We start from the raw sequence: 20,437 nt of genomic DNA, 5'->3' as shown, positions 1-20,437 counted from the left end.
GAATGAAAACAAATTTTAAAAAAACTTTTTAATAGAAAGTAAACATATTAGCAATGAATTAGAAAAGAAAAAAACTAAGTGTCACCGTCCATATAAGGGATGTAAGAGCAGGGTAGATTAAGGGTTGAAATTATTTTTATCTTATTTTCAACTTTGATGATGAATTTTGTTATAACTTCATGAATGTAGACGAAAAATAAGAATACAATTTTTCGATATGTGTCTTGGTTTTCGAAATATCGAAAGCTAAATAATTAAACAAAATTTTCAATTTTCGATATTTTGAAAATTAAGCCAGATATCGAAAAATTTTATTCTTACTTTTCATCTTATATCGTCAAGTAATAATATAAATTTATCATCAAAATTGAAAATATCTATTTTTAAATTTGTGCCCCCACTACCATGATCATACATCCTTAACAAGGCGTAAGGAAACCATTTCTTAAAATGGCTGATATAAGGCCCTTGATATAACTCCACACTGTACAAACTACAAACTCTGCAGTTTCTAATAAAGTTTTTACAGATTTTTTTAACTCTTCAAAAATGTCACTTTATTTATGATACGTTGCAGTTGTCAATTGCAGGTAAATTAAAACCGTCTCTGATAAAAATACATTGAATAAAAAAATTTAATTCAATATTATTTATGAATATGAAAACTATATAATTTTCAATTTTAATTTCAATATATTTATAATTGCTTGTTATTTATGATATAACTATGTTATTAAATTCCTGTCAATCACATTTCACATACAACAATTAAGGTAGTATAACAGTGTCGAGGCGAGAAACAGTTTAGTGAAATCTGCAATCATTTTTGAATACATAAAATTTATTATAAATTAAAATAACATAATATAATATTTTATTGATCAAATTTATTTCGTATTAATAATAATTAAAAGTCATAAAAACATTTATAAAAACTGAGTTGACTAAGTAAATAAAACTATTCATATTTCATGGCATTTAATTATGATACCATTCATAAACGCGTAATATACAGTGTGTCCCCGGATAGAGGTGACTGACCATACTTGTAAATTTTCTTTTTTTGCATTTTAAGAAATAAAGTCATTCTTTATAACAAATTTTGCTTATTCTGAAAAGTATGTAGACATATTTAAAACTTCTAAATAATGTATAGGGTAGTCAAAAATTTTTTATCACTAATTTTTGTTTGTTTTGGAAAACTACCCATCCTTTTTATAAGTTGACAAAATGTTACTAAGAAAAGTTGCTCGAAATTAACAATTATGAATCAAGATTCAAATTCATGACTGAATTTCAAGAAGATCTTTCCTACTTTGACAATTCCATTCATAGTGAATGTTTATCCGAGAAAATAAATTTTCTTTTTAATTTTCTAACCTAGTCCACAAAAAAAATACACTCTCGAATAGTACATGTTAATTGATTTATTATTATTTTCTTTGTTACGTTTTTTTGTTATTACAAATTTTGTTCAAATAAAAAATGATGCTATAATTAAAGTACACGGATCTTCTTGATATTTTTTATAGAGTCATAATTGTTAATTGCGAGCAACTTTTCTGAATAACATTTTATCAACTTATGAAAGAGAAGGGTGGTTAACCAAAAAGAAAAATAGAGATTTCAATTTTTTGCATTTTAAGCAAAATTTTTTTATAAAGAATGACTTTTTTTCTTAAAATGAAAAATAAGAAAAAAAAGTTACCTCTATCTGCGGACACACTATATTAACAAGAGAGACAATTTGAAAAATAGTTCTATCTATTGAAAACTCTTTTTTTGAGTACAACTGCGCCAAATTTTCACAAACAATCAATTTTACGAACTTAGTTAACAGAGACAATTATATCTCTTAAACAGTACGGTAAAAATATCTGAATTTTTTTCTCTTAAGGATGTACAAAGGAGGCTATAACCAAATTCATCATCAAAGTTAAAAATAATTAACAAATAATTTCAAACCTAAATATAAAATTGCCTTGGTGCTTGTACTACCTTAACTAATGAAACTATGATCTTTTGAATATTTATTTTACTAAATTAGTATTAACTATGAACCTCGACACTGCTATACTACCTTAAATCTACCATATACGATCATACCAAGATGGATTATTAGTTAGCTTTATATTATTGGATTTTTATTTTCCATTATGCATCCTAATAACAGATTGATAGAGATATTCATATGCAAATTACTTTTACAGAATATTTTAGTGGGATAACGTATCTACACAGTAACATCGATTTAAAATAATCCTTAATTCTTTCCGAAAGAAATTGCACGAGAGTAAATAAAGGAGAATAAATAAGACACAAAATGAATATTTGTACAAAGTAAAGGTATTTATAGGTTTACTGCGAATATTGCAGTTGGATTTATAATATTAGACATAATATCACAGTAACTTTATACATTACAGTCTATATCGTCCCGGTAGTTCTGATTTTTCGCAGCCTTGTTTATATGATGTTATTCCAATGAATTATCCAAGTTTGTAACCTCGAGCACCGAACGCAACTTTGTAAAAAATCGAAAAGTCCGTGAAAATTTTGGATTTTAGCGATTAAAACCCTAAAGGACTGCTGTTCAGAATTCATTATTTTTTCTTACTTCGCAATTTTTTGCTATATTTTAGACGTCCCCGAACTACTCTAACGAGAGGTAGTTCCACTTACTTACGGTGGAGTGTGCTAGTGTTGTTCAGGGTCTAAATTCATTCAAAACGACATAATGTTGCTAAAAATTGCGTAGTAAGAACAAATGATAAACTTTGTAAACGTTTATCTCGGAAACTATTGGGTCTACAGAGACGATTCTAGTCTCATACTGTAGCAAATTTAGTCTAAAAATCAGAACTACCGGACTTGACGTTATCTCTGATGCATAAAGTTACGTCGAAAAATTTTAAAAGGCTTTATCTCGGAAAGTATTGTGTCTACAGAGTCCATTCTCATCTCATATTGTAACAAATTTAGCCAACTTTGAAAACGTTTTGAAAAGAAATACGAATTTTTCGATTTTTGACAAAGTTGAGTTCAGCGCTCGAGGTCACAAAGTTGAATTATTCATTAGACCAACATCATTAACAATTCTGCAAAAAATCCGAACTACCGAATTTGATGCAGACTACCCCATACTTTCAAACGACAAAGTTACTGTATTATAGCCACTACACAGGGATACTCAACTTAATGGAGAGAATTAGATATTCTACTATGTTTGAAAAGGTACTTCAAAATGTTAATTTTCCTACTAAAAAGGCATTTAAAAAATATTTCGGCAAAATAAAAAGGCTTTCTTTCCTTAAATAAAATTTTAAACCTTTTTTATTCTCGCAAAAATGCTGTCAGCCGTTTTGGTGTTGGTAAAAACAACAGTCGTGTATGTAATTATTATATGTATAAATAAAGTTGATGGTAACATAACCTACAATTACTCTGAAAGCCATCAACAAATTAGTAATTAAAGCATATTATTTTTGCCTATATGATGTCACATCATGGCGGCTCGTGTTTTAGGTTACGTAATTTATACATATTAAAAATTACGACTTTTAATTTTAATATAATAAAACAATAATGTGCTTTTATGACTCAAAATCAAAATATTAAAGTATATTCCTACATTTCAATTTTTATCAAATTTCATAATGTATTTTTCACTACCGAAAGTACCCTATTGACAAAATTTGTCAACGAAATATCAGAAATTATAGCGTCGCTGGTGTTCTTCCTTTTGCACCGAAGTGAATATACCACTAGTTTGATTGACATCTAGGCATATAAATATCAAGAGTATGACAGAATACATGCGTTAAACAATGCATCTAAGTGAGAGATATTATATACATGTGTTGACCACCACTCTCTGCAGGCATACAACAGAAGAACTGTTGTATAGCATAACAGACATGGAAGCTACGATACAAGCCACTTTTGCAATTTCATATAACATCTATAATACCTCTTACTTAGATGCATTGCTTAACGCATGTACTCTGTCATACTCGTGATAGTTATATGCCTAGATGTAACTCGAACTAGTGGTATAGTATATCTCATAAATAGAAGTAAATTAATTACAGTATTATATTTGCTATTTTGTTAGATTTTTTTTTTTTAACAAATAAAAATTAATTTAATATCTGATTCAATAATCTTCTAAATTGATTTGCATATATCACGGTACAAAAGGAACACAATTGCCATCTTTTTTTTGGCACATTTAGTTACATGGAGTTGAGTATCCTTGTATATACTCGATATGACTACAATCAGGCCCAAGATTTAAAGATACCTTTCAGAGAATAAGTAGCTGTTTGTACACATGATAACAGGTATGTAAGGGAACAGATAGGTTATTAATAGATAGATAGTTACATCAAAGAGAGTTTGATTTGTTTGTTTAGCCTGCATAATTTCATGCGGTTTTCCTTGCTATAATGAAACGTTTACTATTGTGTAATATACAGAATGTTCGATTTACATCTAGGCATATAAATATCACGAGTATGACAAAATACATGCGTTAAGTAATGCATTTAAGTGAGAGGTATTATATACATGTGTTGAAGCTTCGATATGCGTTGAGACAGTTGTAAGATGCTTGGAGAATGGGAGTTTCTTAGTTGAATAGATGAACTAAAACAGATAAGCCACAATACAGGCCACTTTTGCAATAACATATAAATCCTATAATACCTCTTATTTAGATGCATTATTTAACACCTGTACTCTGTCATACTCGTGATTTTTATATGCCTAGATGTAAATCGAACATTCTGTATACCTATTAGTCCAATAAAATGAACTTTTAAACTACCATTCAAACTGGAAGCCTGTATTTTTTAATATAAGTTCGTTTGGGCATAAATTTAAAGTATACAAAGTTAAATTTAAAGTATACAAAAAAAATTGAATTATATTAAAGGAGTAGAAAAAGTTAAAAACTACACCCAAAATCACTTTTTTGAGAATATATAGAAAACATACGAAGATATGGAAAAAAATGTTGAAAAAAAATGTAGATATCAAAATTTTCTATAAAATTAGTTGTTCCAAGATATTAACAGTATTATACTGAAATTAGGGCTTTTTATGTAGGTCATTCGCTAAAAGTTGAATCAAAAACCAAGAACACTGAATATTAAAGAACAAGACGGTTTAGATACGTGGAAAGAAAAATCGTCACTGTCTTATTGGAAAATGCATCTGCCAATCTGTTTGCGTATTACTTGATAAATCACCAGTCGATCTTGAAAAACTAATAAAAATTTTCTTGTAAATAAAATAAGACAAGCAGTTTGAGATTATTATTTATATCTTGTATAGAATCAGAAGTAACGAACGATAGATATATTATATATTAAAATAATACTTTGAACATATTTTTATCTATCTTGTATATATAGTTCATTTTAAAATAGTTTATTTTGAGTTTATGAAAATCCACGTTTCTTTTCCTTTCATCTTTTTTAATAAGCTTATCGATATAGAATCGACAAGTGAATTTGAATTTAAATTATACTAACTATAAACTATAATTTTGAATAAATTTTCATAAATATTTCGCATATTTGCAAACACTCTGATAATTTCCATGATATTTGAAAAATAGACAACTAAATTTTTTAAATTTCTATTCCTAACAAAAGCAGTGAATTTTCATGCTTGGAAGAGCTAAAACTTTGTTCAGTTGTTGACAAAATCAAAAAAATCGGAAAGGTACAACGTTCCTATAGATAGAGCATAATTATTTTTTTTTCTTCAATGACGTTATAATTTCTGATTACCTCAGGAAAATTTTTATTGAGATACGAAGCTAACATACAATGCCACAACTAAAAAAACAAATTTTTATATTCTTTCCTCGTAGCTTTAAGCGAATGGCTGAAAGTACTTTTTTAAGGAGTTATTTTGTGCGCTAATCACGAATTTTTGATTAATTTTGCTTACCGAAGTAGGGAAAAAAGATATGGCCATTTTGCCCATTTTTACCGTTTTTTAATGTTTTTTTTTCGAACTCTAAAACTCTGACTCTAAAACTAGCTCTGAACTTTGACTCTAAAACTAATATGTATGTCGGAAAAGATTGTTCCTAAATCGACCATTTCCGGAAATTCGTAAAAAGTTTTCAAAGTTAGCTCAGAAGTCAAAGTATTGACTAAAACTACAAATATACAAGACCTACTTTGATTTTTTTTCAATAACTGTAGTTTTTGGTCTAAAAACTCAATTTTACGATTTTACGGAATTGGCGATATTGTCCATTTGGCGCATAAGTGGCTAAAAATCTAGATGTAACAACATAAAAATCATTATCTTTCCCTGCATGTCTTTTTTCCCTCATCTCGATGAGCAAAAGGACTCAGAGATTCCTGATAAGCGTACAAAATAACCCCTAAGAAAACGAGCTCGATTTTGACTCCCGAGAGACTGATCTAATAAGGAACAAATAAGTTTATCTTGGGGAAACATATATTTATGGTAACCGTGGCCCCATTCGCCATATTTAATCCTCAATTAATGAACTTCGCGATGAGGTTGAGACAACCTCATATTGGATGATATTAAGAATTTTTTCCAACGTAGTTTTCACCCGTTGTTTCAGAAGAATAAACAAGTTTGCTGAATTCGCTGACACAGATATAACCACAGATTTTTTTCTCTTTAATCACACAGCGAAGCTACGGGTAAACGCTATTATTATAATATTTGTAATATATCAAACATTTTCTCTTAAAACGGAAATTATTGATGAAAATAGTTATAAAATTTGGGTGTGGTGTTAGGGTTTGGGTGTGAAGACTTAAACCATCTTATGCAATAATAAAATCACCCTCCAAGAATCAATTAAATGATGATGACGTAACTAATATAATTTATATAATATAATAAGTAAAAATGTGTTCTTTTGAAGACGGCACTGTATTTTAGGGGTTGTTAAAACGATTTTTCTTCGTTACATCTTCACATCAAGTAGTCAAGTTGTGAACAAGTCTGTGTTAAAAATGAAAAATTAGATGAATCTAGCAATACCCGACGTTGTCCGAATTCCACTACGCGATGGTTAAAAGTACGAAAAAATAAGAAATATTTTTCTAAAAATTTAAAAATCTAAAATAATTTTTTTAAGGAAAAACTGTAAAACTTTCTTACTAGTCTAGAAACTAGCGTCGATTTTTTTATAAAACTGTTATCTATCTGCTGGTAAACGGGCTTAATAATCCTTTTTTATTATTAACTTATTTCTTTTTATACTTTTACCCCTTTTTTTAAAAACTGGCTCTTTTATGCCACTCTTCCCCTAAGATTTTGAAGGCTTTTACATTTCTCACCATTTCAACCCTCAGTACAAAGCGATAGAAAGTGAAAAAATTTTTTAAACAATAGATTCCAAAACTAGAAAGTACAAATTTTCTAAAGAGCATGGTAAGATTTTAGACAACGCCTTTTTTTATAAAATGGCGGCCAGGTGAAAAAATGCCTAAAATATGGAAAAATTATATTTTTTGACTTGTTTTAAAACGAAAAATAGGAGAGTGGAAAAAATTTTTATGAAACAATGCAAAGTCATGAAAGAAGGTAGTTTACACGTTTTCGAATGATATGAAAAAATTCCAATGCTATGATTATTTATACAGGATTTTAAATACAAAAGTCCATTTTGCTTAGAAAGCGAATATCTTGGTCGTTAAAGTTCCAACGTGATTATTTTATATTTCATTTTCAAGAAAAATATACAAGTTCTCGAGTGGCCTTAACAAATTTGTTACAAAATAATTTTGAAAATTTTGGTACGCTTCTAAACTTCATTTGTAAATTTAGGGATAACATGTCTCACCATTTCAACTCTCCGTGCAAAGCGGCTAGGGATGATAAAAATTTTTTAGCAACAGATTCCAAAACTAGAATGTACAAGTATTTGAATGAGTTACTGAGATTCCAAATTCGATGATTTTTCACAGAGATAAGGCTATTTGAAATTTAGGTAACATTTTGTGTAAAAATTTTTTCCCTTTAATACTTTGGCGCAGTGTATTTTTATTGTGCGTCCTGAAGGGGATTAATTTTATACAAAATTCATCATACCTACAGCCAATAGACATACTCATCTTAATTTGAAATAATAGTAGTTATAGATATTGCAATTCTTACTATTAAAAGATAGTTTTGTTATTGTAAAAACAGGTCATATCCGTAAGTTATCTAGAAATGTAATGTATTATAATTAACATATATAATAAACATTGTACATTCAGAAATTTAAAGCTGTGCTTTAATGAAATCTAATGTAGGTTATTAGATACTAAACAAGTTTAGTATAAAACGGAGGATACATGCGATCCATATACATATATTACTTCAGACTAGAGATAATTTTTTTCTTCATTAAATTGCAGGAGCTATTTTTTTATTTAAATAGGTTCAGTATCACGTACTGAATGTAAATACACAAAATCCTTACAAGAGTTTAGGTGGGAAGTACCGCCATTTTGAGAAAAACCGTTACGGGCTATAACTCCGTAATCGTGCACTTTAAGGCAAAAATGTTAATAAATTTTTTTGTAGATAATTAAATTTCCTATCTTTTTAGTCAATTTTTATTTTCTTCTTAAAAAAAATCCAAGGGATGGTCCCTGTTTTTGCAGATAAGAAGGCAAATTATTTATTGCTAATTATGTCACTATCATTAATATTTTTCATATATTTATTGAATTTATATCATTACACAATGTATACTTCTTTTTTATTAATCTTGCAGCCGGTGGTTGCAACATGAAACGCGTTATAACTTCATAAATATTAATTTTAGAAAAAAAAGTTTGCAGTTAAAGTTTAAGGAAATTTATAGATTTAAAAGTTAAGTTATTATCATTTTCTTGTTTAAACAAGTATTAGAAGAGATATCGGTCAAATAGTCAATAAGTAAATCTTCATAGTCGTATAAGTCATAAACGGTTAGTGACACACAAAAAATTAAAAGGTAGGTAATTTAATTTTCTACAATAAAGATTATTACCATTTTTGGTCTAAAGTGCACGGTTATGGAGATATAACCCAAAGTGGGACTTTTTCTATGTGTGTCTATTTGTATTTGTCAAAGAAAGCAAAAGCAAGGATTTCAATAAATAACTTTGAAAGTGAACTTTTGAAAAGAGCGCCAATATAACGGCAAATAATGGAAAATAAATTTTATGAAGAAATCTAATGTTTTGCATAATAGGATTAGAAGGAACTAAACTTCTTCGAGAATTTTCGAGCACATTCAAGAAAACGGTGTTATATCGAAATTAAAATAATATTTTATAATAGATCATTCTTCGATCAATTCATCAATCAACTCGTTCATGCATACTTGCCTCTATTGCATGGGGGATATTACCATTCGGGAGTTGCTCTATTATCGACTAATTTGAAGGTCTCGAATTGTAGCGTTGAAAAATGTTATAATGTAATTAATATTTACAAATTACACAAAACTATCATGAATGATCTGATTTTTTAGACAATATTTGATTTTGCAAAAAATCTGTTGATTTTGGCACAGCAAGTTTAATTATCTATCAATAGGGAATAATCCTGATGTCGAATTGGCCATATAAAATATAAAACTAGATTTGATATGACATGACAAAATTTGAAAGTGAAATTAAATTTGATTAAAAAACTAAAAAGTTATAAACAATCAAAGATTCCATTCAAAGGTTGAGCATTTCCTTTTAGCAAAACAAAGTTTTATATGTAATCTCTATGGCAGGCATGGGCGAGTTATTTTAAGCCGAAGTCACCATTGTTATAGCTTTATTGTGTGCCATATACTTTATTGTGTATTTCTTTATCCAAGTCCACAATGCTCATAGAAAAAGAAGCGAGACGGGTATACGACTCTTCTACCTATCTCAGTTTCTCTTATAGTAATGAGATAGGTAGAAAAAAAATGTTATCTCTCTGTCTTATTTGTATTTTTGGTTTTCACTGTTTAGGCTGCCACTGTCTTACTCGTAATTTAGATACAGGAGTCTGGGGGGCTTATCTAAGCCACGTTTGCTCATGCCTGTTCTATGGCGATACCCACGAATGACGTCACGCCACTATAGTGAGTATCTTCCTTTTTTTTAATAAGGAATTTTAAACGATCATATCTTACGAACTAGTAAAAATTTTAAAAAACCAACTTCACTTTTCTATTCGTGTAGTGAGAATTCTTCACATGAAGTGATAAAAAAATATTTAGTCCGATCCCTTATTATTCGTAATTGAAATATATTTCATTGGAGGTGTTCAATTTTGATTTTACTAATTATTTTCTTGAATTCATCGGGGAATTATTCTTTTGTTTTGAATCTTTTTTTTCTTAACTCCTGAAAGTCAAAGTAATAAACAATGTGGGCTTCCTTTAGGTATAAGAATTAAATCATTTTTCCGATATGATAACACCGACTCATACTAGACTTAAAAGCACTATAAAATGGTTTGTTAACCTTTGTACTCGAATATGTTTTAGGTTCAATAATAATATTACAAATAAAATTATCATAAACAAATATCTTTGAATAGTTTTATTATGCTACAAAACGATATGTTTATAAAATATATACCTGTATACAAAGTTTTATGTATATATACATATATAAACCTGTATACAAAATGATTCTTTAAAAAGTTTCCACTCTTATATTTCGAAAACGGAATGGAAAATCGTAAGAAGGAACAACCCGTATCAGGTTTTTTTCACAGGGAATGAAGATAGAGTATATTTAGTTTTTTTATACAAATGATTAAGGATGTACGAACACCAAGGCAATTTTAAATAAAAAGCTTGATATTGTTGGACATAGTCTTAATAATACAGTAACTTTGTCGTTTGAAAGTACGGGGTAGTCTACATCAAATCCGGTAATTCCGTTTTTTTGTAGATTTGTTAATGATGTTGGTCTAATGAATAATGCAAGTTTGTGACTCCGAGCGCTAAACGCAACTTTGTCAAAAAATCCGTGAAAATTTTGGATTTTGATGATTATAACCATAAAAGGCAAATTTTTTGACGAAATCTTTCATTGCTACAATATGAGATGAGAATGGACTCTGTTGATCCAATAGTTTCCGAGATAAATGCTTTCAAAGTTTATCATTTTTACGACCTTCGTTTTGAAATAATTTTGACCCAGAACAACACTAGCACACTCTGTCAGATGTAAGTGGAACTACCTCCAGCTAGAGTAGTTCGAATATTGTCTGAAATATTGCAAAAAAAGCGAAGTTAGAATAAATGAATATTGAATAGTTTTTTCTCCGAAACTGTTGGGTCTACAGAGACGATTCTAGTATCATATTGTAGCAAATTTAGTCTACTTTAAAAAAAGTTCCAAAAAGGTTTCATAAAAAAAAACTATTCCTTTAGTGTTATAATTACCAAAATCCAAAATTTTCACGGCTTTTACGATTTTTGACAAAGTTGCGTTCGGCGCTTGAGGTCACAAACTTGGTTTATTCATTGGAATAACATCATAAACAAGTTTGCGAAAAATCACAACTACCGGATTTGATGCAGACTGTAATGTATAAAGTAACTGTAATATAATCAATTCTGAAAATTTTATGGGGGGTTGTCCGATTATTTAAATAAATAAATGACTTCAAAAGTAGACATATTTGGTTTTATGATAAAACAGGGGTTTAAAGTCAAAACCTTAATAAATTATTAAAAAAAAAAAAAAAAAAAAAAAAAAACGTTGTGCCGGACTAATTAAGAATGTATGAGCACGGTAGTGGGGACACAAATTAAAAATATATATTTTTTCAATTTTGAAGGTTCGTACTACATTAAACTACCTTAAATTGTGTTATAACTTGTCAATTTAAGACGAAAAGTAAGAATAAATTTTTCGATATATGGAGTAATATTCAAAATATCGCAAATTGAAAATTTTGGTTAATTATTTAGCTTTCGATATTTCGAAACCAAGGCAGATATCGCAAATTTTATTCTTCTTTTTCGTCTATTCATCAACAAGGTTGAAAATAAGGTACGAGTAATTTCAACCCTAAATCTAAAATTTTCTTGATGCTCGTACTACCTTAAACTACGAAGACTACGATCCCATATTCGAGACTGTAGTGATACAAGTGCTGTATTTTCATTGTAACTCAAATGAGTCGATACATGTTATCGAGTTTCATTTCTTTCCATTCCACTTTCAAAATATAAGGGTAGAAACTTTTTTTAGAATAATCCTGTAGAATATAATATAGCAAGCAATTTAAGTTAATAAAACATGCCACCTTCATGCAAATAACAATTATCATTCAACAATACCATTTTACAAATATACAAGGCGTTTCATTTTACGAAGGAAATTGATTTAAATTTTTAATTTCAAAAACTACCCCGGCGCAAAACACGCTGTGTGCTTTGTTATGTTAAATTGCATATGGATATCTCGCTGGGAATGGACTAGCACTAGATGTACTTCTAAATCCTTACAGTCACATTAAAAAGCCGTCCCTAATGTATTTATTTGTATATGGTACAGATAAAATTCTTAACCGGTCAAAAGTACTTTTAACTGGTGTAAATCAGTCAAAAGTATTTTTGACTGAAAAACAGCCTGAAATTACTAAAGCTGGTCAAAAGTAGTTTTGACAAACTGATTTATACTTTTACTTCAATTATTTTAATTTCAATTTAAGTTAATAATCTTTAAGAATAACTATAATGTAATAATTGTCTTTATTTACATCAGACATGACCAACCCGTAAATCACCGAACTAACGCAATCACAGGGTAAATTAAAAAGTTAAACAACTCGCAGACTCTTGTTAACTTGACATTATCGAAAGGATGGCCAACCCGTGGATCAGCGAGGGTTAACGCGAGTTGTTTTTGTACCGAGGTATTTTTACCGCAGTTGTTTTGGCACTGAGTTGTTTTTAGCGGAGTTGTAATGACCGAGTTGTTTTGATCAGAGTTAGTTATTAAATACCGAGAAATTCATGACGTTTCCCCTGCTGACTATTAAAACTTGTTTTGACTGTTTCACAGTCAAAAGCACTATCAACCCATGATTTTCTGGCAAAAATACTATATCCTAATCTGTGCAGTCAACAGTACTTATGGCTGTTTTTTTCAGTAAAAAGTGCTTTTGACCGGTTAAGAATTTTGACTGTGACTTATACAAATCTTTAAAAAATTTATGTATCTACAGATAAAATGCAGTGCATTAAAGATCATTTTATTCTACGAGGTATAAATAAAATTTAAATAATGGAGGTGTTGGAAATAAAAATACAAATATATATTCTCTCTTCTGTCTATTCAGTTTACGATTCTCGAAAAATAAACTGCAGGATAGACAGAAAATCTACTTTTAGTAATATGAAACATATGAAAAAGCAGTCGCATAATTTTTAATTTTCAAGTCTCTATTTAATATACCCCAACACCACTTCTAGACATAAAACTCGCGTAAATTTTTATTCTTAATAGCAGTAAGTCAAAAATTTATGATAGTTTTATCTAGAATGGAAAAATTAATTTAAATCTAACTATATCAAACTATACCAATGGAGATTTTGAACCAAATTTTGACAAAAATGGAAAGATCATATATAAGTTTTATACCAAAACTGGTTTTATTTTTTATTTTTTCATGATAATTTTAGAGTTACAGACAGTTTAAAAAGAACTTTTCAAAAGAGAAACGAAAACGCCCGACAAAAAAAAGTTCGTAAAACATCGTTGTGACGTAATAATGTTAATTGAATAGCATACATTGTATACAATTATTAATTAACATTATGACGTTACACGATTTTTTACGAACATTTTTTTGTCGGACATTTTCGTTTCTCTTTTGAAAAGTTCTTTTTAAATTGCCTGTAACTTTAAAATTATCATGAAAAAATTAAAAAATTAAAACAGTTTTGTTATAAAACTTATATTATATATGATCTCTCCATTTTTGTCAAAAAAAAAGAACAAAAATTTTTTTTTTTAAATCCAAATTATTTATTGCTAAAAACGTGCGTACTTTTATGGAATTTGAAGTTCTATCATCTATGTCCTATTAATTTTTACATATTACTATCTAAGATGGAACCTATTACTAACCTATCATAAATAAAAAAACCATGAAACATATGCCAAACTTTGCCTGAGTACTGAGGCCTATTCATTTTGAAAACAGTAGGTTAAAGAGATTTTAACCTACTTCAGAAGTAGGTTAAAATTTTTTTTATATCTATTTGGGCTACACTCTAACTTACTTTAGCCAAGATAGGGTTGCACATCTTTTAATATAATAACCTGCCGGAATTCGAATAATGATTCTATATCACTACTAGAGCAAATTTTTTTGTTTTCATTCTTACAAAAATAATTTACAAGTGTTCGACCTTTCATAAAAGAAACAACTGGTATATTTGTAAAAATTTATTATATACATTTATAAGTTTTTTATATTGCAGTATAAACTCACCTATATTTGAATCCATTGATTGCTGAAATTGTAGGGCAAAACACAATTTACAAATTTTCGAAATAGAAAGTAAAAAAAAATAAAATAGAAGTTTTCCAAAAATTTTTTTATTTTGAAAAATGATCATTGCATTAACTTTAAAAAAGTCAAGTAGAAAAAATAATTGTATGCAGTATGTTGGAGGTAATATGACTATATCATTTTCTCAATTTGTTCTATATATAAAAGAATTAAAGGGCCTTATTGCCAGCTGAAATAAGTACCAAAAAGGTTGGTTGATAATACTACGTAATACGTATTCATTTCGTGAAGGAGATAAATAAAATACCTAATATCTGCTTATTGAAAACCCTGAGCGATTATAGAAATGAGATTTGTATATATAAAAAATGCGGTCGGATTAACATTTTTTTGTAGATCTGATGATAAACTGTTATGGCCATAAAAATGAGAAAAGGCACGAAAAACACATTATATATTGCTATAAAACATTTTTAATCAAATATATTGAAAATCCCATTTCGTGGCGTAATGTACCCGTCATGCTCTTTTATTTGATACCCCACTTGGACTCTAACTTTCCACTCCCTGAATGTTAAAAATAGATTTTAAAATCCTTGAAGCTAGTTGTATATCTTGCCAACAATCGAGCAACAAACCGATGCACAACTTCTTAAGTTTTTGAAGCACATCCCTTTCGATCCCTATTTCAACTCTTTGCATTACTATATTATGCAAGTATTATACATAAAAGCCTCCCTTTTGAATCACTCTACCTATTAGGAAATACCGCATCAAAATCCGTTGCGTAGTTTTAAAGATGTAAGCATACTTAGGAATTAGGGACAGACAGACGGAAACGACTTTGTTTTATACTATGTGTTGATAGTTCGGGAGATGAAAGGGAAAAAAATGAAATAAAAAAATTTTAATTTTTACTAGACATGGGCAGATTTAACAAACAAACAGACTAGAATGGATCGGTATTAGTGTATCGCATTTAAGATCAAGACACCGTCACACTTTCGTTATTTAAAGATCGATTTGAAAATTTGCACAATAATATATGGAGGTGGATTACATTTTTTAAGATAGTTAACAGAAACCTGAACCTTAAACTCTAAACGCCTACTACAAATTGACAAATAGGGCAAATTCTTAAAATTTTACCTAGCGCCAGAGATGGTTAGAGTTATCGAAAAAAATTATTAGAAAAAGTTGCGTGGAATATTTATTTATGCCCATATATGGACTTTCAAACAAAATTCGCATTTTTAATTTTTCATTATTTTGATCTTTACTCATAATTATTACAAGTTTATTTTTTAATTTTATAACTATGGAATATAAAAACTGGACAAATTGATAATTTATTAGTGTTATGTATTCAAATATTTCAATAAACAAAATCGGTATATGGGCATAAAATAACATTTGAAGGAACTTTTTAGAAAAATTTTTTTCGATATCTTTAACCATCTCTAGCGCTACGCAAAATTTTAAGAATTTGCCCTATTTTTCAATTTGTAATAGGCAGAGTTTAAGGTTCACGTTTCAGTTAAATATCTTAAAAAATGTGACCCATCCTCCTGTATGACTGTACAAATTTTCAAATCGATATTCCTATAAATGACGAAAGTGTGAAGGTGTCTTCATCTTAAATCCGACACACTGTATATATATATATATATATATATATATATACTAGCTGACCCGGCAAACGTTGTTTTTCCATGTATATTACATATTTCTAGGAAACATTTTTTTAGTTCAATAAAAATAACTATCTACTTTGGTGTTCTGGAATGTATTTATAATCGAAAGCGTTATAAACAGTAAAAGTATGCTTTATTTAGGGTAATAAATTAATGTTTCATATTTTTACTATCAATTATGGCATTTGAAAAAATAAATTCATCTCTTAGCGCAATAAAGTGTACAATATTCTTGGTTAGAAACTGGATGGTTTTCCCACGCGAGAGGGTTGAAAATTCAGGGGTGTATGTATTTTCTAATGCTGTATCATAAAAAAATTAAAAAAAAAATTTATGTAGAAATTAAAAAAAAAATTTAGGGGTGAACCACCCTTAACATGTAGGGGGAAGAAAAATAGATGTTGTCCTATTCTCAGACATACCCAATATGCACACAAAATTTCATGAGAATCGGTCAACCCGTTTCGGAGGAGCTTAACCACAAACACCGTGACACGCGAATTTTATATATAAGATTTCAAAATTTTTTGGATCTTCTCTGAATGAAATAGTAAATCCGTGTCTGGATACTAACAAAATTTAATATGGATTATTTATATATTGCTTATAAATACAAATTTGTTAAAACATATTAATAATAACATTTTGAAACATATCGAAAAGATGTTTCAAATAATTTCCACATGAATTATAATTTATATACACATCATATACTACAAGAAATATTATTGATTAAATATTATAATACAAAACAAGTAAAAACAAACAATTGACTGAATTAATTGTTGAAATACGAATACCATGTATAGACAGTGTTGATTACTCTGTCACAAATTACACATACATATTTGTCACACACATATAACTGATATACCCACATAATAATATAATTTGCGCTCTCACGGGTAAACGGTGATGTTTAGGAAAAAATGTTTCAAACAAAAGTTGTTAATTTTTTTACAAGGATTTTTTACCTTTAAACTTTTGTTCTATCTCTAACGGTTTACAAGATGGGTCCTACTGACCCAAGACCCAATTGACCTATGTTGCTCATTTACGAACTTGACCTCACTTTTTATGTCCTCAGTACGCTATAAAAATTTCAACTTGATATATTTTTTCGTTTTTGAGTAATCGTGATGAGAGACGGTCAAACGACGGACGACAGACGACAGACAGACAGACAGACAGACAACCGGAATTGGTCTAATTAGGTGATTTTATGAACACCTATACCAAAATTTTTCTCGTAGCATCAATATTTTTAAGCGTTACAAACTTGGGACTAAACTTAATATACCTTGGTATATTTCATATACATGGTATAAACATATACAATACTACCTTAGTAGGTAGTGTTGTGTACCCATGTTGTCTAATTTCATTCAATATGTGTAAACGAGAAAATATATTTTAAACGAAAAACTGTCAATTTTCACATTACCGTTTAAATACTATTTATATACATAATTTGCACGTAAATGACGTCATTCTAGGCAAAACAACAAAATTCATGTGTAAATTATATCAAAAATATTATTTATATATCATGAAAATTTATGATTTATACGCATATAAGAAATAGCTGAGTTCGCAACTTCACTGGAGTGAAATATATTCCTATTCGTTGTGTGCGAAGTCATGGTAGGGACAATAAAATCGATGCCAGCGCTTCCAGTGAAAAATTTTGGAGATAAAGGAGGTTGTTATGACTAATTTGCAGTTCTTTAAATGTTAATGTTATAGAAAATCTCAAATTAAAATTATTGAAAAACACAAATGTATTAAAAATTGTGAAAATAAGAAATCAAATTGCACAAATATTATTTTACAAATGTAAATTATCATAATTATTTATTTAAATTTGTGAGACAATAATATTAAATTTTCAATGTAAGTCATAAATGCAATCCATACAATTATATATCATACAATTCTATAATTAAAGTAGTGTATCGTTACCATGGAAACGCCTCCAATAAAACTCACACACGGTACGAATAAGAATAAAATATTTTCTTGCATTAAAAGTAACATCGATATTTTATTATATATCTGAATTTGGAATAAGTTTCTTTTCTAAGTTCATTTTTTCATTGCCCACTTTTTGAATGTAGATGTTTTCAGAGAAAATCCGGCCTCGGGCATGAATAAGTTCGGATCCCTTCTCCTATCCCTTTGAAAAAGCACTATGTAATATGACGCAATGATTTATTTTATTAAGGCTGTTATGTGCAAATTTTTGAATGGCGTAAAACATTCTTTGATTGGCGTGAAACTTTTGTATAGAATCCTTTTAAATATGTATTGATGGTGGTTAAAGTTATAATTAAATTCCAAGCACTGCGATTATACCCTTTACATTTTTTCATATTCTACATGATCTGGGTACCAATTTTTATTTTTTTTAAATCCTATTAATTTTCCTAATTTTATGTTTTTACACCTAGATACAGTTGAATAAGAAATTTCTATATAGAGGATAGGTAAAAATACTCTCCCATTAAAATGGTCAAAGAAAAATTGCAAAATTTTCTTTCATTTGAGCGAAGTTATACTTCTTGGTACTAGAAAATCAATCGTATAAATTACCCGAAGGGCTCTACACACATTAAGGAAAATCACCCTCTCGTCGGGACTATTCAGCGGCACCTAATTCGGTGGGGTTTGGTATTAATTTTTAAAGATGTAAATTAGATTTGTCGATTTTATAATCATTTTCGATAACATGATATTTCGATTCATGATTAGCGGCTAGACATGATTTTTCGATTCTGCCATGTATTAAATGTACCGTATGTTCTTTTGTGTCTTCTAAGTTCTTAAATCTTATATGAATTTGTTGTAATCCTTGGCCCACATACTTGTCGCCCTATTAACACAATTGGTTAAGGCGTAACCAATTCCGTCCGCGGTATGCTTAGGATAGCGGTTTCGATTCCCGCCTTCGCAACAAAATTAATTTAATTAATAGCTGTGATGGGCTGGTATAGTGCTTGTTATATGCATGAAGGAGGTGCACTTAACCTCTGAAATTGGGAAGCTAATAGATGAAATTATCAGCGGAAAGGTAGTAAAACATATATATGGTATCACAATGGGATCTATAGCCTAAGTGTGTCCAATATAACCTAACTTAACCTAACCTGGCCCACATACTTCTTCGAACAATTTTGGCATCCATTGCAATAGATTGTCGATTGTTGTTTAAAGAAATATGTGGGCCATAATTAGGTAGATATGTCTACATTGTTATAAATTATCGCTTAAAAATACTTGATAAAAGATACACCACCATTTCACATTAGTAAATATTGTATTTTTTGGAATTTATTTGGCTATTTAGCCAAATTACACGCGCTGAATGGTCCTTTAAATCTTATAAAAATTTATAGTATGACCTGGCCCACATATTCCTTCGAACAATTTCCACATCGAATGCAATAGATCCCCAAATCAAAGAACAAATTGTTATAAGATTTAAGGAACCACTCGAGCGAGTTTAATTTCGGTAAATAGGCAAATTATTTCCAAAAAAATACAATATTTATACTATTGTGAAGGGGTGGTGCATTTTTATCAATTATTTTTAAACGGTAAATAATATTAACATTCTATACATATCTACTTAATTAACACGTTTGATTTTAATTAATTTATCGCATACTATAATGAAATGTTTTTAATTATTATGTAATATCTAATCTAATTAACATGTCAGAATAATATGTCAACTTACATTGATTGAACTTTATTCTACATTTTCCTATACAACTGGGTTAATTACACCATGTATATAAAATATATACCAAGGTATACTAAGTTTAGTCCCAAGTTTGTAACACTTAAATATATTGATGCTATGAACAAAATTTTGGTATAGGTGTTCATAAAATCACCTAATTAGTCCATTTTCGGTTGTCTGTCTGTCTCTCTGTATGTCGTCTGTGAAAATTTTAATAAAGTCTGCTTAGGACCAAAAAAGTGAGATCTAGTTCGTAAATGTACAACATAGGTCAATTGGGTCCTGGATCTGTAAGACCCAGCTTGTAAACCGTTAGAGACAAAAGTTTAAATGTAAAAAAAATTTTCTTATAAAAAATAAACAACTTTTGTTTGAAACATTTTTTTGTAAACATCACTTTTTAATCACGAGGGCGAAATTTAGGTGCAAATTTTATAGTATGTATTATATGGGAATATCAGTTTGGCTACCTGAGAGATGAATGTGTGGC

At 29.0% G+C, this 20,437-nt stretch overlaps 1 protein-coding gene across 1 annotated transcript in view; it reads right to left on the bottom strand.

Annotated features, from left to right (window-relative positions):
- LOC123293552 overlaps window positions 1-20,437 on the bottom strand; it is a 34,006-nt gene that overhangs the window by 4,895 nt on the left and 8,674 nt on the right. Inside the window, exon 2 of the mRNA XM_044874413.1 lies at window positions 14,488-14,509. Coding sequence (XP_044730348.1) covers window positions 14,488-14,509 — 22 coding nt within the window. The remainder of the gene's footprint in view (window positions 1-14,487; window positions 14,510-20,437) is intronic.

The sequence above is a fragment of the Chrysoperla carnea genome, chromosome 2 (genome assembly GCF_905475395.1).
Source record: "Chrysoperla carnea chromosome 2, inChrCarn1.1, whole genome shotgun sequence".
In the NCBI taxonomy this organism is placed as follows: domain Eukaryota; kingdom Metazoa; phylum Arthropoda; class Insecta; order Neuroptera; family Chrysopidae; genus Chrysoperla; species Chrysoperla carnea.
Note: the sequence above shows the minus strand (reverse complement) of the source record. Positions and strands in the feature narration are given on the sequence as shown.